A 23,469-nucleotide genomic window follows, 5' to 3' on the forward strand; every position below is an offset into this window, starting at 1 on the left:
GAACTTTTAAACACTTTAAATATTATTCTTCTTGCCCTTAGAGTTGAACTGAGCCTGTCCTCTAATATATTTTAATTTTCTTCCCTTCATTTGTTCTTCATTTTGTTAATCCAAGGTTAATTCTTACTTACCTCTGCTGCATTTTTACTGGTGAGCTTTTCTGGCATTTATGTTTCAGCTTTGAGGCCTTGCTTTAAGAGAGAGAATTCTTAATAATACAGTTCTTAAAGAGGAAGCCAAGGTAACCCTTTCTAAGTTCTGAAGCTTTATGGTGTGTATTTGATTCAATGAGTGATTTTTTTTTTTCTCTTCAAAGCAACTAGATTTAGATGTAGCATTTTTCCAAAATTCTGTTCTTAAGTTTGAGTCAGAAGTTAGAATATACAGTCAAGTCCTTCCATTTGTAAATATCATGTCTTAGTAAATTGAAATGTCATTCAAGAAGTATAAAGGCCAAACAATTGTGTAATGATTATACCTTCAAAGATTCAGATGTGTGTGTGGTTGCCATGAACTTGCTTGAAGCATCTTTTCTTTTTTCGTTTCAATTCCATTCAGTACAATTACTAATTGAGAAGAATGTAATTATAATTGTCTGATACAGCAATAATAGGAGGAACCTGGCTACCGAAAAGTACAAGAGTCAACGTTTAAATCACTATGGGATTCTGTATCCCACCATATGCAACCTAAACCCCATGGCAGTTATGTTATTTCTGATCATTGCTTATAAAAGTTACATTTTTTAAAAAATCCAAACAAAGTTGCACTACACTTTACTTTGGAAAAAATATACATCACAAAAACAGTTTGCAAAGAGAAACTGGTTTTTTATTTATTCATGAGAGACACAGAGAGAGGCAGAGACATGCAGAGGGAGAAGCAGGCTCCTCACAGGGAGCCCAATGTGGGATTTGATCCTGGGATCACACCATGAGCTGAATGAAGGCAGATGCTGAGCCACCCAGGCATCCTTAGAAACAGTGGTTTTAGTCTGACTTTCCCTTTTATCTCTTTTATCAACCCACCATATTTACAGTAGTGTCTTTTTCTGTGGAATGGTGTATTTACTGGAGTAATCAAGTGTAGCTGAAACATCAGCTTTTCATAGTAGGACTAGCTTACTTTTATAAAATCAACTGTGTAGATGAGTATTATTTTAAGATAATTTTTTGATAAGATTATGTTAATGCAGAAGAGGGATCTAAGAAACTATTATTTCTGAAACAGAACTATCTTTGGACAAGTTTTAATCTCGGTGTATCTCAGCTTCCCAGTTGAGAAAGTAGAAATAGTACCTGGCTGTAGTGTTAGTTGAGATTAATAAATTAAGGGCATTGAGAGCAGCATCTGACACTTTCAAAGCGCTTTGAACTGTTGGCTCTTAATATTATTATCCTTCTCAATATTATACCTGCAAGATGATTTTAATAATGGTTTAAAGATAAAGTTTGCCATTATTTAACTTTTTTTTCCTTCTTTTCAGATGACCTGTGTAGAAAAAGCAGGAACAGATGAGAAAATGCTTATGAAGGTCTTTCGCTGTTTGGGAAGTTGGTTTAACTTAGGAGTTTTGGACAGTAACTTCATGGCTAACAATAAGTTACTAGCACTCCTTTTTGAGGTTTTGGTAAGTAATGGGTTTGTTTATGAAAGTATTTTTACCACATAGTCACAGTAGTAACTAACCTTCTGGAACATAGCAGTGTTTTCAGATTTCTGTACAGTGATTAGAGGATGTATAATAAGAAAGCAGTGTCTCTCTCTTGCTTGTTACCAAGTACCAAAGGTATTGAAGGGGGCAGCCCAGGTGGCTCAGTGGTTTAGCGCTGCCTTCAGCCCAGGGTGTGATCTTGGAGACCCGGGATCAAGTCCCACTTCACACTCCCTGAATGGAGCCTGCTTCTCCTTCTGCCTGTGTCTCTGCCTCTCTCTCTGTGTGTCTCTCATGAATAAATAAATAAAATCTTAAAAAAAAAAAAAAGTATTGAAGGTATTAGTATTAATACTCAGAACAGAATGTAGTTAGGTTTAATAGGAAAGCAGTTTTACATGTAGATCAGTGGTTTACATATTAAACTCCAAGTAACAAAAAACCATTGGTCTCTTTTTTTCTTGTTTTGTCCCCTTTTCCTGGATGATGTCCTTCCATAAAATCATATTAGTTTGGAAGCTCTGTGTGTACTGGTTGTGTGCTAGTGCACTATTATTTAGAAGGTGGTAGGGGCACCTCGGTGGTTCAGTCAGTAAAGCATTTGCCTTCAGCTTGAATCATTATCCTGGAGTCCTGAGAATGAGTCCTATGTCGGGCTCCCTGCTAAGTGGGGAATCTGCCACTTCCTCTCCCTCTTCCTGTGCTGTTCCCTGCTCTTTCTCTCTCTCAGTCAGTCAAATAAATAAATAAAATCTTAAAAAAAGAAGATGATAGCATGATAATAGATTGATACCACTGTGAATTAAAGGAAAGGAAAGCACATTCTTCAAAAAGACATTTTTGGTATTCTATTGTTAGTGTATTTATGCTGTGTTTTTTCAGGAGCAGGAGCTAAGACGCAGGAAAGTTAGGATGCTGCTAATAATTATTTTGCTAGTCACTGTCTTTGTCTCCATTTCTATTGATGCCCTACCTCAGTAATGGTAATTTTGATTCTCATCTTACTAAATTGTATAAAGAGTAGTCAGTATAAATAAATTAAAATCCTACTTTTGTTTAAAAGTTTATGAATATGAGGGACACCTGGGTGGTGAGGTCAGTTGAGTGGCCAACTCTTGGATTTAGCTCAGGTCATGATCTCAAGGTCATGAGATTGGAGCCCTTTGTTGGGCTCCCTGCTCAGTGGGGTATCTACTTGAGATTCTCTCTCTCTCTCCCTCTGCCCCTCTTACTCATGCACACTCTCTCAAATCTTTTAAAAAAATTTATGAGTATAATTGATTACATATGAAGGGAGGGCAGTTTAGAATACACATCAAACACAAGACCTTGGTTACTTCTGGGAATTAAGACTGGGGTAAGGAGCAAGCTAAGTAGTGTGCCAGGATTATATTCTTCACTGATCCAGTGTGTCAAGACCCCTTTGCTATTTAAAAGAAGGATAATTTTAGAGTCAGTGTCAAATATATTCTCATTCTTACATTCATTCAGTGGTTCAGAATCATGCCATTAGTTTGGTTTATGTGCAGACCACAACTTTATTATAATGGTGTAATAAACTGTAATAAACTTTTCTCCCACAGTTCTTTTTTTTAAGCTTTTACAAATATAATGCTGGAGATATGTATATATATATATATACACACACACACAAAATATATATACACAAAAGAATAAATTTGAGTGTTTAACTTTTAAATCATATAATAACAATAAATATTTTTGAATTTACCTCTCAACCTAAGAATAACCTAATGAATAATTTGCATCTATCTTGTGTGTTCTCCCAACCCTCACTCTATTGCTCCTTCCCCACCCTGGAGATTCTAAATGTCCTTGTTTTTTATTATTCACAAAAGACTAATATGCTTTCACTAAATTTACCCATCCTCTCAACTGTACTCTTCTAAAAAGAAGCCCTAGAGGAACCTTCTGATCTGCTCTAATTTGTACCAATTACTCTTTAGATCTTCTCCTCAGCTGTTGTTCTGGAACTTCTCTTTACTATGCTTTTGGATTGGATTGTGTTTTGAACGTTTTTAGACACCTTCCTTAGAAAGATATGTGGGAAGTAAACTTTGAGCTTTCGCATTCCTGAGAAATACTTTTATTTTACTTTCATTCTTGATTGGTGGTTTAACTATAATTCTAGGTTTAATATTCTTTTCCCTCAGGATTTCTAAGGCCTTTCTTTTGTATATACTGGCAGGCATCATTGCTAGAAGAAACTAAATAGCTGATTTTTTTGCTCCTATCAAAGTTACCTTCTCTCATCCCCAGAAGTTTTAGAAACCTTTGTTGAACCTTGGTATTCTGAAATATGGACCCTTTCATTTTATTTTCTTATATTTTTAAAGATTTTATTTATTTATTTTAGAGGAGTGGGGAGTGTTTGCAAGTGAGGGGAGGAGCAGAAGGGGAGAGAATAGGAAAGAATTCCAAGCAGACTTGGCTCTGAGTACAGGATCCAACGTGGGGCTCAGTCCCACAACCCATGAGGTCATGACCTGATCTGAAACCAAGAGTCAGCTGCCTAACCTACTGAGCCACCCAGGTGCCCTGAATCCTTTCTTTTTAAAATAGTACTTGAATATAAGAAAAAGGATGGAAAAGATTTCCACAGACTAAAACGGGGTAGAGAACACATGGCATTACATTAGGGGCAGCTGGTATGGGTGGGGGGAAACATGGAACTTTAGAAGTCATGTGACTGTGATTGAGGTATGGAAAGGCTGTATATGTTTGGCATATAGAGAAATAGAAATAGGACAGGGAAGATTGATGAATATTGTCTGGTTGAAGGTCATGACTGTTAGGCTGTCATGCATTTATTTATTTATTTATTTTTAAGACGTTATTTATTTATTCATGAGAGACAGAGAGAGAGAGAGGCAGAGACACAGGCAGAGGGAGAAGCAGGCTCCCTGCAGGGAGCCCGATGTGGGACCCGAACTCAAAGACAGGTGCTAAACCACTAAGCCACCCAGGGATCCTGCTGTTATGCATTTAAAGTATACTTCAGAAACGAGCTATAATTGTTTTGCTAGTACTTGGATTATAGCTTAATGATCATGTCTTTTCTGTTCCTACTATCTCCCAGCAACAGGATAAGACTTCATCCAACCTACATGAAGCTGCTTCAGATTGTGTGTGCTCAGCTCTCTATGCCATTGAGAATGTGGAGACTAACTTGCCATTAGCCATGCAACTTTTTCAAGGAGTCCTAACATTGGAGACTGCTTATCATATGGCCGTGGCACGTGAAGATTTAGACAAGTGAGTGATTATTTCAGGCAGTAGCCCTAGGTTCCATCCTTTGTGATTCTTTATGACTCCTTGTAAATATAGACACCTCATCCTAAAAATGCTCTGCTATTCTCTACTGAACCTAGACTGGCAAATTAGATGCAGAAGGAAAGGTTGGAATCATAGAAAGTAGTAGTAAATTTTTCCACTCACAGAGCATAAGGCTCTAAGATTTAGGAATGAACCTTGGAATATCGAGTGTGATTTGATAAGGATTTTATTCAAATGTTTTAGTAATTGAGAATTTAAACTGACTTATGAGTCATATGCTTATGTGTATAAAAATACACAATAAGGAAAAGTGGCTGTTGTAGAGATTTTGATACAGGATAGCTAATAATCACTACGTGTCCCTTAGACTGAGGATCCTTTTACTGATTTAATTAACTGTCTGTAAGTATGTACATATAATATACAGATTTCTGACTTGGTGCTGTCACTACTCTTTCATCTACAGAGTTCTGAATTACTGCCGTATTTTCACTGAACTATGTGAAACTTTTCTTGAAAAGATTGTTTGTACTCCAGGCCAAGGTCTTGGTGACCTCCGAACTCTGGAACTGCTGCTTATTTGTGCAGGACATCCTCAGTATGAGGTAGTGTTTATATCATCTAAGCCCATTATTCGCCAAATTGTATGTTGTATATTACCTATATTTCATTGCCACCCGCCCAGCTTTTTATTTGTGGGAAACTATAGTCTTGTTTTTGGTTAATGTGACGTGGTAGTTTCCTCTGTGTTGGAATTTTTTCTTTTTAAATTATATTTGAGTTTCTGCTTTGAATCTTTTTTCTGTTTTCTTATGTGGTTAGTTGGGCTGACTGCTGTAGGAAGAAAGCTTACTGCCTTTTTACTGAGCCCCCTCTTTAGGTCCAGTTGTTCTTTTTAGAGCTTTACTGCTAAAAAACAAAACAAACAAAACCACAAAATCTTAACTGCACAAGTCTTAACATCCAAAATTTTTTTTCCAAATTGTGGTTGGGAGGGACACCTGGGTGGCTCAGCTCAGTAGTTGAGCGTCTGCCTTTGGCTCAGGTTATGATCCCCGGGTCCCTGGGATTGAGTCCCACATCAGGCTTTCCTAGGGAGCCTGCTTCTCCCTCTGCCTATGTCTCTGCCTCTCTCTCTGTCTCTCTCATGAATAAATAAATAAAATCCTTAAGAAAAAAAATTGTGGGTGGGAATGAGAAAGGGATTGAAAGGATTTAAAAGTCTACTCCATTCCAAAATCCCTATAGTACTCTGCTTCTTAAAAAGAGTTGACTAGATTTTTAAAAATCTTGTTTATTCAAGAAGTTTTACCTCCTCTTAATAGTATAAGTGAGAAAGAACTTCCAATTTGGGTATTATTTTAGATAGGTCTATTTTGGACCCTTGATCGAAAAAGGATGGTAAGGGCATCCTTAAGAGCACAGTTGTGTGATTCTCATTTCTTTTTCTTTTATTCATAAAAAATGTTTGTTTGATTTGATCTTTTGAGGATACCCAGATTTAGATGAAACACAAAACATTTCCGGGAGGAAGTATAGCACCATGTAATAATTATCACTCCTTTAAATAGTGCTATAAGTAAGATAAGCTGTGGATAAAGTCCTGGACTTTTTCTTCCCTTTCAGTCCCACTTAGGAAAGTTGATGAGTAACAATGACATAAGATTAGCATGTTCAGGGATTTGCAGACGCTTTGCCTATTAAGAGGTGTTTTAATCTCAAATATGAAATGATTTTTAGATTTGAAAAAAATACTTTTAAAGAGACTTCCAGGGGATCCCTGGGTGGCGCAGCGGTTTGGCGCCTGCCTTTGGCCCAGGGCGCGATCCTGGAGACCCGGGATCGAATCCCACGTCAGGCTTCCGGTGCATGGAGCCTGCTTCTCCCTCTGCCTATGTCTCTGCCTCTCTCTCTCTCTCTGTGACTATCATAAATAAATAAAAATTTAAAAAAAAAAAAAGGAGACTTCCATTTCTGTATCAATTTCTCTAAATTCAGAATCCATAATACTTTTGAAGAAGTTATCAGCTAAAGAGGGACTGTACCCCCACTCATCCTAAATGGAGTTTTGAGGCCTATCATGGGAAGATACTTTGGGAGGATAATAATAAATCTGCTGGAGAACATGTGGCTTCTGAACTGGTTTTACTCCTATTATTTTAGATTATATCTTCCCTGTGTAGTTTTGGTAATAAAACTGTCTTCATATTCCATCCCTTTTCTGATTCAAATAAACTTTCTTTTCTTTTTCTCTCTTTTAATTTGACAGGTAGTAGAAATTTCCTTTAACTTTTGGTACCGACTAGGGGAGCATTTGTACAAAACTAATGATGAAGTTATTCATGGAATCTTCAAAGCTTACATTCAGAGGCTGCTTCATGCCTTGGCTCGACACTGCCAGCTAGAACCAGACCATGTAAGTTCCCTTCTCCACTTCTTCAGATCTTAATTTCCTACTCTTTTCAGTGCTAATTTAAACATGAACTAAAAAGATATGAAAATAAAGCTAATGGAATGTGCAGATTTTCTGTCACTCTATAGCTTATACTAATGGAATCCATAACAGTGTAACGAAGAGTGAGTATAAGGCTTATATAGAAAGAAGTCAGTTTTGCTGAGCCAGTAATTATTCTCCTGGGAATTTACCTTAAATAATTCTGCTGAAGGAAAAACAGTGGCTGTTTTATATATATAAAGCATTTTCTGTAAAGTAAAAAAATGATAAATTCATGTACAACAATATAGGAAGTTACATAAATTATGATGTAGCAACTTGATGGATCATTATGCAAGAGTTAAAATAGTGACTATTGAAATGGTCATGGGTCCACCTGGGTGGCTCAGTGGTTGAGCGTCTGCCTTTGGCTCAGGTTGTGATCCTGGGGTCCTGGGACTGGTCCAGCATCGGGTTCCCTGCAAGGAGCCCGCTTCTCCCTCTGCCTATGTCTCTCCCTTTTTCTCTGTGTCTCTCATGAATAAATAAAATCTTAAAAAAAAAAAAAAGTAATTGGTTTGCTAAATGAAAAATATCAGAATGTAAAAGTTTATAGGCTGTATTTTTAATAGTATAACGTAATTGGATTTAAACTAACACAGAAGTGAAGTATTTGTGTGAGAATGTGGTGAATTATACATATGATCACATAATACACATTTTTCTTTATATTTTTACTGATTTTTTAACTTATGAGAAAATATAGAAATAATCTTCTTGCTTAGAAGAATATATACTAGAAATACTATAAAATAGTTGGAAAACTCTTTAACCTCCATTCTTTGCTCAGTCTCTTAAATCTTAACAGCATTTATTTATTTCATCCTTTTGGTTGGTTGGTTAGTTGGTTAAATTCCTGTTCTTTAACCTAGGACTTGAAGAGAGTTTTTTCTCATTGCTCACAATTAAATCTGACATGAAAACTATAACTGTGTTTGTTCTCTTCATTTTAATGTTAACATTTTTGTTTGAGTCATGGTATTTTGCATCTTCAAAGAATCTTAGTGATGATCTAGTCTAGTGGTTTTCAACATTCTTGTTTTGTTTAACTGGGGAATTCTATCTTCAACTACATCTTATGTGAAAGCCTGATATGTAAATAAAAACAAGGCCTCTTTTTAAAAAATTTAAATCCAATTAATTAACATATAATGTATTACTGGTTTCAGAGGTCAGGGCAGAGAGCCATCAGTCTTATATTAACACCCAGTGCTCATTATATCACATGTGCTAAATGTCTGTTATCCAGTTACCCCATCCCCCCACTCCCACCTGTGATAACGAGTCTCCTTACGGTTTGTTTTGCTCTCTGATTTCATCTTTTTTTATTTTTTCCTCTCTTCCCCTATGATCCTATGTTTTGTTTTAATTGGCCCTACTTGTTTGATCCCCTTCTTCCCTTTTGCTAGTTCCTTGGCACCATTTCCCTTGCAGTAATTCCTTATACTTGTGGAATATATAGTGCTTTATAATTAATTCTTTACCTCAAGATAGCCATTATTTCTTCCTCATTCTCTGACTTTAATTGCTTCATCTTAAAGTAAGGAGGTTGGATGAGATCAGCAATTCTCAATAATATTGTTTTTTTTTTCCAGATAGTCATGGATAAAGCTTATTATACATGCCCTTAACCATCTCACAGATGGAAGCACGAAATATAAATGATCTCTATTTTTTAATGAAAATTTTCAAATATTTGGCAAAGGTCAAAATTTTATAGTGACTACCTATATACCTACTACCTAAACTCTGCTAAAACTTGTTTTATGTTTTATTATATATCTATATATATTATTTATATAGAATTCTTTTTAAAGTCTAAAATTCTATTCTGCATCCAGTTGTGATAATGACTGATTCTGGTAAAACTTGAACAATGAAGCTTCAGAGGCTTATTCAGTACTAAAAATAAGATAAACTTATATAAATTACCACCTCTTCCAGGTCACTTCCCACACCACTGCTCCAGATATTTTCAACAACAGCAAGATGTGGCTTGGGAATGGGGAAAGGGAGAAGAGTTTCTCATAGTAAGGGTAGAGGATAAGTTGTACTGACTTGTTGACATACTGTATAGTAAAATACCCCTGATTAGGCAACTTATCTCTTGTTCATTGGGACTGAATTGCTTAGTGGCTTTTTCTTTATTCTTAATTTTTTTTTAAGATTTATTTATTTATTCATGAGAGAGAAATAGGCAGAGACGTGGGCAGAGGGAGAAGTAGGCTCCTCGCAGGGAGCCTGATGCAGGTCTCCGTCCTGGATCCCGGGATCATGTCCTGAGCCAAAGGCAGACACTCAACCGCTGAGCAATCCAGGTGTCCCTATTCTTGGTTTTATAGAGGTCAGTAAAGCTTTACTGATAAGTTTAAAAGAAATGTTATCCGACTTGAAATTTCAGGAGGGGGTTCCTGAGGAGACTGATGACTTTGGAGAGTTTCGGATGAGGGTATCAGATCTGGTGAAAGACTTGATTTTCTTGATTGGGTCTATGGAGTGTTTTGCTCAGGTAAGTCCATTTGGAGATTTTTACTGGTTTTACAGATCACTTTAGTTATGTTCACTTTTGTATTTTCTGTAAATGTTCCACCTTATTCTTCAATTTTAATGGCTAAATAGGACAGTAGATATGCAGGTGCCTAGCACACTGCCTGGCATATAGTAGCTTTGTTTGTTTAGTTTCTTAGAAGCCAATTGCAGTCTGTGGCTGGTTCAGTTATGGTTTATTCTTGCTATTGAAAACTGTTTTACTTTGTTCAGAATGGAAAATCATAGATAAACCTTAAGGCCCCAAGATATTTATAGGGAAGTTGGACCTAGCCAGGAAAAATTGGCAAGTTTTTCTGCTTTATTAATTATGTACCAACTCCTGGCAACTCTTTTAGTTATTTGGCATTTCCTTTGTCCATACTTATGGTTAGATTCCTGTGCAGTTTCATCCCAGAGGTGACTATACTAGAGTAGAAGATTCATAGTCCTGTGAATTTCCTGACAGTGAGTAACATTTTACCTCATAAGGTTGCATTCATCACCATTCCACATCACTTAACATTAGCATGTTTTCAGGCAGTTTTCATATTGCTAGATTGTGCTCTAAGTTCTGAAATACTAGTTTTGATGTCAGGAATACTGAACTAACCTTTATTATATTTTATTTTTTTGGTAACCCAGCCATTTTGTGTCTTTTGGGGCATAATCTGATTTAGAAAGCGTTAATAAAATTATAACTTTTTCTTTATAACAAGCAAAGTGTGTTTATTGATCTAATTACAAAGAGTTGGAGATTCTTAACAGATTCAGTGAGATCACCAGATCACAGGCAGATGACCTTTGTTTACACTTCAGCTCTTCTGTCATTCACTGTGTGGCTTTGAGCAAGTTACTTGTTTTTCAAATCTCAGTGTACAAATTTACATAAAGTATCAGTGTTGTCCAAGGTGTATTCTGTGGAACACTAGTCCTATGAGATTTTTTTTTGGGGGGGAATCCTCAATTAAAATTAAGAAATGACTTAGACAATATATTAAAGGCTCAGTGAAGTCCTACAGCAAGAGAATTATTTAATTTTATCTTACTTAGCAATGTTTGTTATTTGACTACAGAAATCTTATTTAGACTAACACCCAGTCACATCCCAGAGGTGGATATACCTGGACTAGAACATCTCTGAGTATTCTGCTTGGTCTCTTTTCTTCTTCCCCTTGCTTGGATATGGTATTCTAAATAGCTACTTTTTAAGAATTTAATATCTACTGCTAGTGTTGTTGCAGATAAGTATTTAAAACAATAGAAATGTAAAATCAGTACCTATTTAAGAAGTTTACATTGTATCTCAATCTTATGTGTATTTATGTGTTTATTATTGTAGGGATCAGGAAAAGACACTCATGTAATCATATGTTTTGCTTTTCCATAATCCTCATTTTGTGGGGGCAGATGATACTTTGATATACTCTTGGGGAATATAACTGGGTTTATTTCAGATATTAAAATAGTAGTTACTTATAGTTAGTGAAGATGTGAAAAATGAAAATAATATTCTTCCTTGGCTCTGAGAGATAGATTTAGAAACAAAGGGCTGGATTTATTTTAACTAACAGGATTTTTTTGTTTTGTTTGTTTTGGAATTCTATTCTGTTGTCCTTTTAATGGATCCATAATCCACCTCTTCTTCTCTAGTTATATTCTACTCTGAAAGAAGGCAACCCACCCTGGGAGGTGACAGAAGCGGTTCTCTTTATCATGGCTGCTATAGCAAAGAGTGTTGATCCGTGAGTGTCTAATAAGTCTTTTGCTGGGAACTCTAAATATGAAAGGAAGGAAAATTACATCATTTTTCCTCATATGGTATATGTTTGGAAACTCTTAAAACGTCTTACATCTGTAATGTAATCTGCCTAGTCTTCTGACTTCTAGAGTCTGTTCCAGAGTAGCATGTATTGCTGATATCCATTTTTTTAAACTATATTTCTTTGAATTAAAATTATTTTGTTCTTGATGCTAAGAAGGTAATGCTGATTTATCTTTCGAACTGAGGCTCCCCTGTGAAAGTTGATACAATAAAAAATTTGTTAGGCTGTTAAATTGTTGGTACTTGCTTAAAAGCAGTTGAATAGGCACTAATTAGCTCTCATCTCCTTTGGACCTTGGTAAGTTATCCTTACAAGTATTTCATTATATTGTTCTCCTTTTCATCTGCCTTAGAGAATCATTTGTGAGTTTGAGAGGCAAGAGAGGCACCATTTCACCCTAAAAGAATAGCAAAATCTAAGGGGCAATTATTAGTTTTGTTATTGCCATGGGAAATTTTAAGTTATTAGAATTTGATTTCTACTTGAATAGCATAGAAATTCTATTTATGATTTTAACATGAATTCCTAAAGACAGAATTTTCTTTGTGATGTGAATTTATAAATTGATGCTAATATCTATCAAGTTTTCCTGTTGTGATCAGATACCTGCAATCGAGCCCTATCCCATGCCTTGGTTGGAGAGATAGTTAAGGTATCTATTTATGAAAAGTATAGTGCTTTCTTAGCTGCCTTTCAGGGTTTAGTCAATGAAGTCTTACATGTTTCTAATCCAGTAAATACTCAAGGAGATAGAGTAGGGTTTTTTTCTCTATTAAAATGCACTGGTCCTGAATTGCAGATCATACTGTTTGCTCTTAAATTTGTTTTGGTATCTTTTGGAACCTTCAGTGATAGTCTGAAGATTATTAAAATCACTAATATCCTAACTGATATGTGTTGGTGTGAAAAGAGGTGGGTAGAGAGTCTCAAAAATTAGTGCTCTCAGGAAACAAGGCATAAGCGAGAAATTTTATGTTGTTTTTTGTTTATCCACATTTCAGGCAAACTGTGTGATAACAATTTTTTAGTGTATACAAAGGACTTAGACTTAGTTTATCAACACAGAGTGCTTTTGCTCTAATCCAGGACATTATTTGGATTTTAAACATCTTTTGTTTCTGGATTATATCCTACCACTGTGGGGTGGGAGGAAATAAAGAATTTCAACCAGTATTCTTGTGGAGTGGAAAAAGATAAGGAAAGGGGGAAAATAAATTCATGGAGCCATGGAGAGTATTTGGTTAGCTTTAATTTTCCCTTAGGTTCCAAGTCGCACATTTATCTATTTCTGCAGCTTGTTTTCTTGTTCCTTTAGTTAGTGAGCTGGCCCTCCCATACTTACCTGTTCTTAAAGTTTCCAGTATCCAGCTATAAGAAATCTTTGGAGAAGAACTAATAGCAAGTGGTCTATTCATTCATTCATTTAGCCATTCAGGAATATTTATTGAGGGATCCCTGGGTGGCGCAGCGGTTTGGCGCCTGCCTTTGGCCCAGGGCGCGATCCTGGAGACGCAGGATCGAATCCCATATCAGGCTCCCGGTGCATGGAGCCTGCTTCTCCCTCTGCCTGTGTCTCTGCCTCTCTCTCTCTCTCTGTGACTATCATAAGTAAATTAAAAAAAAAAAAAAAAAAGGAATATTTATTGAGTGCCCACTATGTGCCAGGCACTGTTCTAGGTACTGCAGTTATAAGAATAACTAAAATGGATTCTTTAAGAGAAGACATTCATCCACAGTAAATACTTGCCTCTCCAATTTGAAGAGCCTTATTTGATAGCAGGATGTGTCTTTAGATACTTTACTGGCATTTAGAAGATTAAGGAGCAGTATGCTCCTCCTGAAACAATATCTTCTATTTCTGTCTTTTTGCCTCTTTTTGAATATTTAAAAAACTTTCATACCAAATATTAAGCACTTTCATCCAAATGGTTATATGTTTAGAAAAAAGCCCTTTAGCAATGATTTATCTCATTGCAGCCTATTATTAGGCCAGAATCTAACCTTTGAAATCAGTAACTATGAATACTTGCTTTTTGTACCCAGGGAGAACAATCCAACACTTGTGGAGGTCCTAGAAGGAGTTGTCCGTCTTCCAGAGACTGTACATACAGCTGTGCGATATACCAGCATTGAATTGGTTGGAGAGATGAGCGAAGTGGTTGATCGAAATCCTCAATTTCTTGGTATGTGTGAACTTACTCCTCTGCAGCTACTGTGTCTGATTTTTCTGATTTTGTTCTTCCTCTCTTGCTTTTGCTCTTGTCTTGCTTTCTATTTTTATTTGTAGGTAGAATGTTTCTAGACACTAAGAGTAAATATTATGAGATTGCTTAGTTGACACAACATTTATAATCCATACTTTGGAGAAAGAATCTTTGAAAGATTAGATTTTTAGATAGGGAAACAGTTTGCTTCTAGTAGTCTGCTTTGGCATGAACATTTCTGTCTGTTAGTCTTTGGCACATGGTTGAGCTAATCAGATTTGCCTGTAGCTCTAACCTTTTTTTTTTTTTTTTTTTTGTAGTTCTAACTTAGTGTTAATAGGCTAAAGCAAAGGAAAGGTTTTTTAAATTTTATTTTTATTTATTTATTTTTTTAAAGATTTTTTATTTATTTAATCATGAGAGACAGAGAGAGAGAGGCAGAGGCACAGGCAGAGGGAGAAGCAGGCTCCATGCGGGAGAGCCTGACGTGGGACTCGATCCTGGGTCTCTAGTATCACGCCCTGGGATGAAAGCGGCGCTGAAGTGCTGAACCACTGGGGCTCCCCAAAGGTTTTTTTTACAGTGTTAAATACATGATCCTTTTAAAAATCAAGAATTATCATTTGAAACAAAGTAAGTTCAAATTAAATGAAGAATGTTGAATTATATAACCTCTAGATGCACTTATTGGCCTGAAAATATAAATATTATAGTAGAAATCATTTCTTTTATCCCTCTCATTTTGCAAATAAACAAATTCAAAAAGACTAAATAATTTATCTTGGATAATATTAAGCCCCCCTGCTATTCAGTAGTGATATATTCTGAGAATTTTAAGAACCCCCAAACTTGTGAATATCATTAATTATATTATTAAGTTTGATGTATTTTCTATGCTTATATTACCACCTTTTAGAAAAAACTCTAGTAGAGTTAACATACAGTGTTATATTAGTTTCAGGTGTACAAAGTAGTGATTAACAGTTCTCTGCATTACTTGGTGCTCATCGAGATACATGTACTCTTAATCCCCTTCACCTATTTCACCCATCCCTCTACCCACCCCACTTCTGGTGACCATCAGTTTGCTCTCTTTAGTTAAGAGTCTGGTTTTGGTTGTTTTGTTTTTTCTTTGTTTTGTTTCTTAAATATATGGAACTTAAATTCCATATATGAGTGAAATTATATGGTATTTCTCTTCTCTGACTGATTTACTTTACTTAGTATTATACTCTCTAGATCCATACATGTTGTTGCATGTGGCAAGACTTTAGTCATTTATGGCTGAGTAATATTTGTGCGTGTGTGTGTATACCCCCTTTTTTTAATCCATTCATCTGTCGATGGACATTTGGGTTGCTTCCATAATTTGGCTATTATAAATAATGCTGCATTAAACAGGGGTGCATATATCTCTTTGAATTAGTGTTTTCATATTCTTTGAGTGAATAAGCAGTAGTGGAATTACTGAATTATACATTTATTACCACCTTTCAGCTTGATTTTATTTTATATATACTTTATTGTTTGAAACTCTTGCTTAAGAAGTGATGTTTCTTTTTTCTTATTTCTGTATACAGAGCATATGACAGACATGCTCACATTATAGCTGAAACATTTTCAAATTCAACATATCATTTAAATTTTTAAAAATACCTATTTTCTAATTCTTTTTTTTAAAGATTTTATTTATTTATTCATTAGGGACACAGAGAGAGAGAGAGACAGAGACATAGGCAGGGGGAGAAGCAGGCTCCCCTCAGGGAGCCCGATGTGGGACTCGATCCCTGAACTCCAGGATCATGCCCTGAGATGAAAGCAGAGCTTAACTGCTGAGCCATCCAGGCATCCCAGCCTATTTTCTAATAGGTTTTCTAATAGATTAGATTTCTCCACATCTATTACCTGTCTCAACATTTGGCTTGCTTTTCTGAATGATTTTTCCACAAGAAACAAAGTGGGTTTGTTATCATTCACTATCACCTTGCATTATTTTATTCAAATAAACTTCAACACTGTGACAGATTGCTTCATGTTCATATTTACTTTAGAATAGTTAAAACACAGGATGCCTGGGTGGCTCAGTGGTTGAACGAATGCCTTTGGCTCAGGTTGTGATCCCAGGCTCCTTGCAGGGAATCTTCTCCCTCTGCCTATGTCTCTGCCTCTCTCTGTGTCTCTCAGGAATAAATAAAATCTAAAACATTTAAAAAAAGGATAGTTAAAACAATAAATATTCCATTTGAGAATCACAACAAGCCTGCAGTATTATAGTTGCCTATACTTTGTTTTTCTGATTTTTAGGCTTAAAAGTTTTTAGTCGTCTTTTGTGGAGGGGGCAGGGAGGTTGGTGCATCATATCAGTCATTAGACTGGAAATGAAGATAATGTTTAAATGTGCTTTAAGATACTATTATTTTGATTCCTTTTATGGTTTGGTATGAAGTTAGAGTATAAAGTACTCACAAAGTGATTTTTAGTCATATGTGATTTTCCCATAGAAAATCATTCTGAGGGCATCTGGGTGGCTCAGTGGGTTAAGTGTATGCCTTCAGCTCAGGTCACAATCCCAAAGTCCTGGGATCAATCCCTGCATCTGGCTCCCTGCTCAGTGGGGAGTATGCTTCTCCCTCTAACCTCTACCCCTACCCCTCTTCTCGTGTGCTCTCTGTCTCTCTGTCTCTCTCTCTCTTTCTCTCTTTCTCTCTCAGATAAATAAAAACTTAAAAAACATTGTGATTTTTACAAAGTAAGGTAAAAGATAATATAATTTTTTATAGAAATTCACCTTTATAATTAGTTTCTTTGGCACAATTTGCCACAAAGTAAAACAATTTTTCTAGAAGTGCTAAAGCTCAATCTATGTGTTTTTAAAGCCTTTTCTGACTATAAGAAAGGAAGTATAGGGGTGCCTGGGTGGCTCAGACGGTTAAGCGTCTGCCTTCAGCTCAGGTAATAATCCCAAGGTTCTGGGTTCGAGCCCCACATCAGGCTCCTTGCTCAGCAGAGAGCCTGCTTCTGCCTTTGCATGCTGTTCCCCCTGCTTGTGCACACACACTGACAAATAAAATCTTTAAAAAAAAAAAAAAAAAGGAAGCAAGTATAAAAGTGTCCACTTTAGAGAACCGTCATTGTCTTAATTAACATAGGCTGTTTTTACATAGTGACTCATCTCTGAGTGTAAATAATGGTAGCTTTCTGAACTTCATATTCTTTTTTATATTGCCGTATTCTTAATACTTGTATGGTCTTATCCACCAGTGGTTTTTAAATTGTACTGTGTGAAGGCCTAGCCATGAGGAAAGAATTAGAAGGGGAATAGTTAGGACCCAAAGCTCCCTTACACTATGTCAGTGAGATCAGCTCCTTTTGTATGTCTTATATATTGGAGTTTGAACACATTTCGTTTTCTAAGATGGTTCTTTTGCTTAAAAGGGGGGAAGGGGACAGGGATATAAACCTCTGTTCTAAGAAATTAGAAGTTTTCCTTGAGTTTCAGATATGTAATCTCTATTGTGTGGTTTCTTTGTTAGATCCCGTGTTGGGCTATTTGATGAAGGGCCTGTGTGAAAAGCCTCTGGCTTCTGCTGCAGCCAAAGCCATTCATAACATTTGCTCTGTCTGCCGAGACCACATGGCTCAGCACTTTAATGGACTCCTGGAGATTGCCCGTTCCCTTGATTCCTTCATGTTGTCTCCAGAAGCTGCTGTGGGCTTGCTAAAAGGTATTTACTTCAGATGATAACCAATAACATCTCTAAGTCACTTCTGGGGATTATCTTCTACTAGTGACATCCCAGGTTTTCAGTTGCAGCATGCTTAGTGATGGACAAAGTCAGCCATTCCACTCAGGAGGGTGTTGATTATATATAGATGCATTCTTTAGAATATTTTAAGGCTATATAACTAATTCAAACTGCTTACAGTTTGTGTAGCACAGACCTAGAACCTAGATTTTGGGTTGGCAATGACACATTTGAACTAAACATAGTTCCTTTTTAAGTTGGGGGAAGAATAAAAAAGACCAAATAGCATTGCCATACCAAAGAGGTAGTTGGAAATGTAAAGATAGTGTGTGATCAGTCTTGTCAGTAGAAACTTGGTCTCTTACTGGTCTTTAACCATTATGCATCAGCTTTACATTCAGTGATTGCCTGTCTAGAGGCAAGGAGCCAGAGTGATGATGAAGTTCAGAGGAAGAGGAACTAGAGATATTAAAGCTAGGGAAGAAAAGACAGAAGAGACTTTAAGCATGGTGGCTATTTTTAAATATTTGAAAGATTGTCCTATAAAAGAGGGAACAGTTTATTTTATGAATAGGAGTTAGTTGTTGACATGTACTGGCTCTTAGAAAGAAAACACTTGAAGCTAAACTCTGAAAACAGATTGGGGTGCCCTGTGAAGTAGTGAAATCCTATAGCTGATAAATAGAGGGAATTGAGGGTATATCAAATAAAAGATTGGGTAATACAACCTGTGTGGCATTATTTAAGCCTCTGTGAGTAAAAAACAAGTTAGTCTTGGCTAAGTTGGATGACCTTGTCTGTGAACTAACTGTTCTTTCTTATATTTATGACCAAGTTCCTTTCCAGCTAGTATATTTGCATTTTCCAAGACAGATTTTCTTTTTATAGCATGGCTTTTTGTTGTTGTTGTTTCCCTTCATAGGCATAGATAATAAGGCATTGAAACAGAATCAAATATTCTTACTACTTACCTACTGAATTAAAAGGAAAAATCCTATTTAAGTTAAATTCCTCCCTCTGATTTTAAATAGGTCTAACTCATCCATGACTTATAGATTACCAGGAGAAATCATTTAGTTTTTTAATTCACATTTGAAGACTTATGGATTGATAACTGTTCTGTTGAATGAAATTTTGGGAGATTAGAAAAATCATAGTCCTGGAATTTTTTTTTTTTTTTTTTTTTTTTTTACCTTGGAAAGGAACTAGGCTAATATGTAATTCTTTGGCTCTAAGGGGAGATGCTTCAGTATTTGATGAGGATTGTGACAAGAGGAAGGCTGAGTGAGAAGGGTTTGGGCCTTCTGTTCCCATTTTAAGCTAGGTACTTTTTTTTTTTTTTAACCTATTGGCATTCCAACTTAAGAGATGGAAGAGATGGGGGGGAGATTTTGCAACTATTTAAAAAATGAAAGAAAGGCAAACTTAACTTATTCTTCTGTTCAAAGCACTCATTTTACAGGCCCAAAGATCATACCTTACCTACCTCATAGATTCTGTTATGGTATAACTAGAATCAGACCTCTTAGGAAAAAAACTGTCTCTGTTTCTCAAACTTATCTCATGAAAAGAATTGCCTACAGTACTTATCAAAAATAAAGGCTTTCCTTGACCTGCTAGATCAGAACCCCTGGGAAGTTTGAGAACCATTCTACTATGCTATATAAAAATAGCTTTGATATTGGCTTTGTGAGGAATTTTTAAAAAGTATTTGAAGAATTGGAAGGGGAGTTGTATTTAAACATCTTTAAACCCATAGGCTGAGGAGAGAGAATTTAATATTAACTTCAGTTGTGAATGTTAAGTGAAAGTGATTTCCTTGTCTAAGCCAAATAAAGAGAAACTAACCTAAATAACAAAATACTATAACTGAAAAAACAGTGCTGATCTTTTGAAAAGAATGAAACCAGCCAGCCTCTTCTAATAGCCAACTGATAGAGATCAATGAATTCCCTCAGTTGAACTTTTGTTTTATTTGTATTTTTCTTTGTCTTGCAGGGACAGCACTTGTCCTAGCCAGATTACCTTTGGATAAGATTACTGAATGCCTTAGTGAACTATGTTCTGTTCAGGTTATGGCATTGAAAAAGGTGAGTCCCAATTAAATAAGAGGCTTAATATATATATGATGCTTACATGTTAGAAAGGAAAAGACGAAATTATGTATTTACAGGTGATCTTTTATTTATGTATAGACAAGCCAAGAGAATGAACTAAAAAGTTACTAAAAGTAGACAGGGGTGCCTGGCTCAGTTGGTTAAGTGTCTGCCTTTGACTCAGGTCATGATCCCAGCCTCCTGGGATCAAGTCTTCCATCAGGCTCCCTGCTCAGTGGGAAACCTGCTTCTCCGCCTCCTTCTGCCTGCCACTCCAAGCACACAGAGAGTGTGCCTGCCACTCCAAGCACACAGAGAGTGTGCTTGCACTCTGTCAAATAAAATCTTTTTAAAAAAATAAATAATAAAATAAAATTAATAAGTCTATCAAAGAAGCTGCATCCATGGTTTATTCTAAAATCAGTAGATTTTCACTATCAGTAATACCATTTTGAAGATATAATGGAAAAAACACCATTTAAGTTAGGAACAAAAAACCATAACCTACCATGTTTCCTTCAAGAATATTGAAAAGATGTCAGCTCTTCTCAAGTTACACTTGTAGTGCAATAATAGAAGAATTTGACATAATGATTCTAAAGTTTATCTCTAATGATATCCTGCTAGAACTATTTAAGAAGTTTTAGGAAACAATAAGAGGCAACTTACTTTATCTCTTAAAATATATTATGAAAAAAATATATATTATGAAGCCTTAGTCATTTTGAAGTGTTGTAACAGAAAGTGAAATAAAAATAAGGATTATATAATAATGTTGTGTATGATCTATATTATATAATGCATATAATGTCTTGGTATTATAAAAGTAAATGGGGGAAAAATAATACTGTTTTTCCACACCACAATGATCATGTAGTAATATGCAGTCTTGGCCATGATGCAGTAAGATAAAGGAAAGTAATTTGACAATATGAATTTAAAAGTAGTAACTATTGGGAATCTCTTATAAGGAAATAAGCAGAGATTGGGAGGGAGGTTGATGTATAGGGATGTATGTTGCAGTGTTTGCTGTAGGTATGTATGTGTAACAACAGAGTTTTAATATCTCTCTGTCTCTTCAGCTGTTGTCTCAGGAGCCCAGCAATGGCATATCCTCAGATCCCACTGTGTTCTTAGATCGCCTTGCAGTGATATTTAGGTAAGAAGGGAGACTGGTTGCCTGATTTGGGTTAACAGCTCAAATAAGACCATTATGTATTTTAAAAAGCATGTGTTTTTTCCGTAAACTTCCAGGTACTTCCTGTCTTCTGTCTTTCTGTCTTCCTGTACTTCTGTTAGGAGACTGAAAAGCCCATTACTGGAAATTTTGGTGCAAAGACAAATTCTAAGACTTTATTCTTGATAGACCTTTGTCAAAAGATACTTTAAAATGTAATTAATTTTTTAAATCTCTAGATTGGTGATTATCAGACTTTAACATGCATAACAGCCATGTTATCAAATGGGTATCAAATGGGAGGGCTTATCAAAATAGATTGCTGGGTTCCATCCCCAGAGTATGATTCAGTTGGATTTGGGGTAGGATCCAATAATTTACATTTCTAATAAGTTCCCATGTGATGCTGTCATTGCTGCTTGCTATTCCCAGGATCACACTTCAGAACTATTGCTGTGTATTGTAGGGGTGCAAAATATAATAAAGCCTTTTCATTGATCAGGTGAAATTAATCCTTCTTTGAAGTTCAAGGGAAGCCTAATGATTAAAAAAAAATTTGAGGGATCCCTGGGTGGCGCAGCGGTTTGGCGCCTGCCTTTGGCCCAGGGCGCGATCCCGGAGACCCGGGATCGAGTCCCACATCGGGCTCCCGGTGCATGGAGCCTGCTTCTCCCTCTGCCTGTGTCTCTGCCTCTCTCTCTCTCTCTCTCTCTCTGTGACTATCATAAATAAATAAATAATTAAAAAGAAAAGGAAAAAAAATGTTTAAAAAAAAAATTTGAGTGACAGTGTTCAGAGTGATCCTTCCTGAGTTACATAATTTATTATTTGTCAGACCCATAGATATAAGTGGAATATTAGAGTAGTTGTGTAAAAGCCTATGTGGAATAAGTTAAAACTGAGGTGTTTTAGCTTATTTGTTCAACAGGTGTTTTTTTTAATTTGGTGCAGTGTTTTTCTTTCTTTCTTTCTTTTTTTTAAGATTTTATTTATTTATTCATGAGAGACACAGAAAGAGAGAGGCAAAGACACAGGCAGAGGGAGAAGCAGGCTCCATGCAGAGAGTCTGATGTGGGACTTGATCCCGGGACTTCAGGATCAAGCCCTGGGCTGAAGGCAGGCACTAAACCGCTGAGCCACCCAGGGATCCCCGGTGCAGTGTTTTTCTTGTATAATTATGATAGCCCTGTTACCTGACATTCTGAAAGTCCAGCCAACAGTCCTTATTTCACAATAAATGGAATATCTGCAATAGATGGAAATCCCCCAATTTAAAGAAAATGAAATTTTTTAAAAAATTAAGATGCTGTTGAGTTTATTGAAATTCAAGAATTTCTTTCCTTTAAAGAGGTTGGTAATCATACAGGTTTTTTTTGTTTGTTTGTTTTTTGTTTTCCTGCTTTCTTTCAAATTAGTGGATTCTAGAACTAGAAAAGTATTTGGATTTGGCATATTGTAAGTGGGCCCATATTATATATCATTGGATTCTGACTACAGCCATGAAAAACATACTGGGTAGGCTAGAATTTTTAAAGCTTTTGCCTTTTAATGCTGAGACTGGAGCAGTACTTGGTTTCTTATAGTCGATTGAGACAGCCTGGTTTTTAATTAATATTTTTTATTAATTTGGAAAAGTCTGGTTTTTAAAGAGAAAAAAATGAAAAAGATAATTATAGTGCTCCACAACCCATGTAAGCCAGAGTTAGATTGAGTTGGCATGTTCTAGTGGAAGTGGCTTAAAGGTGACCCAAAAAACGGCGCAAGGGATGATTTAAACTATGTGCTTGTGTTTGTTTGACTGGAATAGAAGGAAAAGGTTTTGAGTCATAAATAACTTTATTATTTGGTATTCTTTATGTGATGACAGTGTTACTAAGTAAGCCAGCAGGATTCAGAGCTATGGCTCTTCAGTTAAGTTGCTCTTTTAATGTTTTGGGTTGTTGTCTTTCCCCAGACACACCAATCCCATTGTGGAAAATGGACAAACTCATCCTTGCCAAAAAGTCATACAGGAAGTAAGTGCTTAACATGCCTGTGAAACAAGGCTTCCTTCCTTTTTCCTTATAAGGCTGTGGGTAACTAAAATGAGAAGATACTGTCTTTTAGGCTCACAGGAAGATTCAGTTTGTTGATACAGTTTAAGTTTCAATGAATAGAAGAGAGAACCATTCAAATAAATATTTTTTACTATAGATTTGATAAGAAAACAGACTGTGGGGAAATGTACTCAAAGCCCAGAGAAGTAGAAAGAGATTATCTATGTGAATCCTAGAGTTGCTAGGAGTAGGAGGCCTGTGTAATACTAGCAAAATTTTTTTGACAAAGCCATTTATCCCTCATGGCTTTTGTTTCCCCATTGTAAATGTACTTTTGCTTTTTTCACTGACGGTAAAATGAGGATCAAAAGGCATGTTATGAGAAGTGCTTTTCAGGCTTCAGTGGGAAATCC

The 23,469-nt window shown here is 36.1% G+C and overlaps 1 protein-coding gene across 2 annotated transcripts in view; it reads left to right on the top strand.

Annotated features, from left to right (window-relative positions):
• Positions 1 to 23,469, top strand: part of TNPO3 (transportin 3) — an 84,064-nt gene that overhangs the window by 37,784 nt on the left and 22,811 nt on the right. For both annotated transcript variants that reach the window (XM_025471603.3, XM_025471602.3), the window contains 11 exons: positions 1,487 to 1,630; positions 4,755 to 4,930; positions 5,418 to 5,556; positions 7,221 to 7,367; positions 9,847 to 9,954; positions 11,625 to 11,716; positions 13,841 to 13,980; positions 17,535 to 17,726; positions 19,746 to 19,837; positions 20,926 to 21,002; positions 22,975 to 23,035. In XM_025471603.3, the coding sequence (XP_025327388.1) occupies positions 1,487 to 1,630; positions 4,755 to 4,930; positions 5,418 to 5,556; positions 7,221 to 7,367; positions 9,847 to 9,954; positions 11,625 to 11,716; positions 13,841 to 13,980; positions 17,535 to 17,726; positions 19,746 to 19,837; positions 20,926 to 21,002; positions 22,975 to 23,035 (1,368 nt within the window). The remainder of the gene's footprint in view (positions 1 to 1,486; positions 1,631 to 4,754; positions 4,931 to 5,417; positions 5,557 to 7,220; positions 7,368 to 9,846; positions 9,955 to 11,624; positions 11,717 to 13,840; positions 13,981 to 17,534; positions 17,727 to 19,745; positions 19,838 to 20,925; positions 21,003 to 22,974; positions 23,036 to 23,469) is intronic.

Source organism: Canis lupus, chromosome 14 (genome assembly GCF_003254725.2).
Source record: "Canis lupus dingo isolate Sandy chromosome 14, ASM325472v2, whole genome shotgun sequence".
NCBI classification, from domain to species: Eukaryota; Metazoa; Chordata; class Mammalia; order Carnivora; family Canidae; genus Canis; species Canis lupus.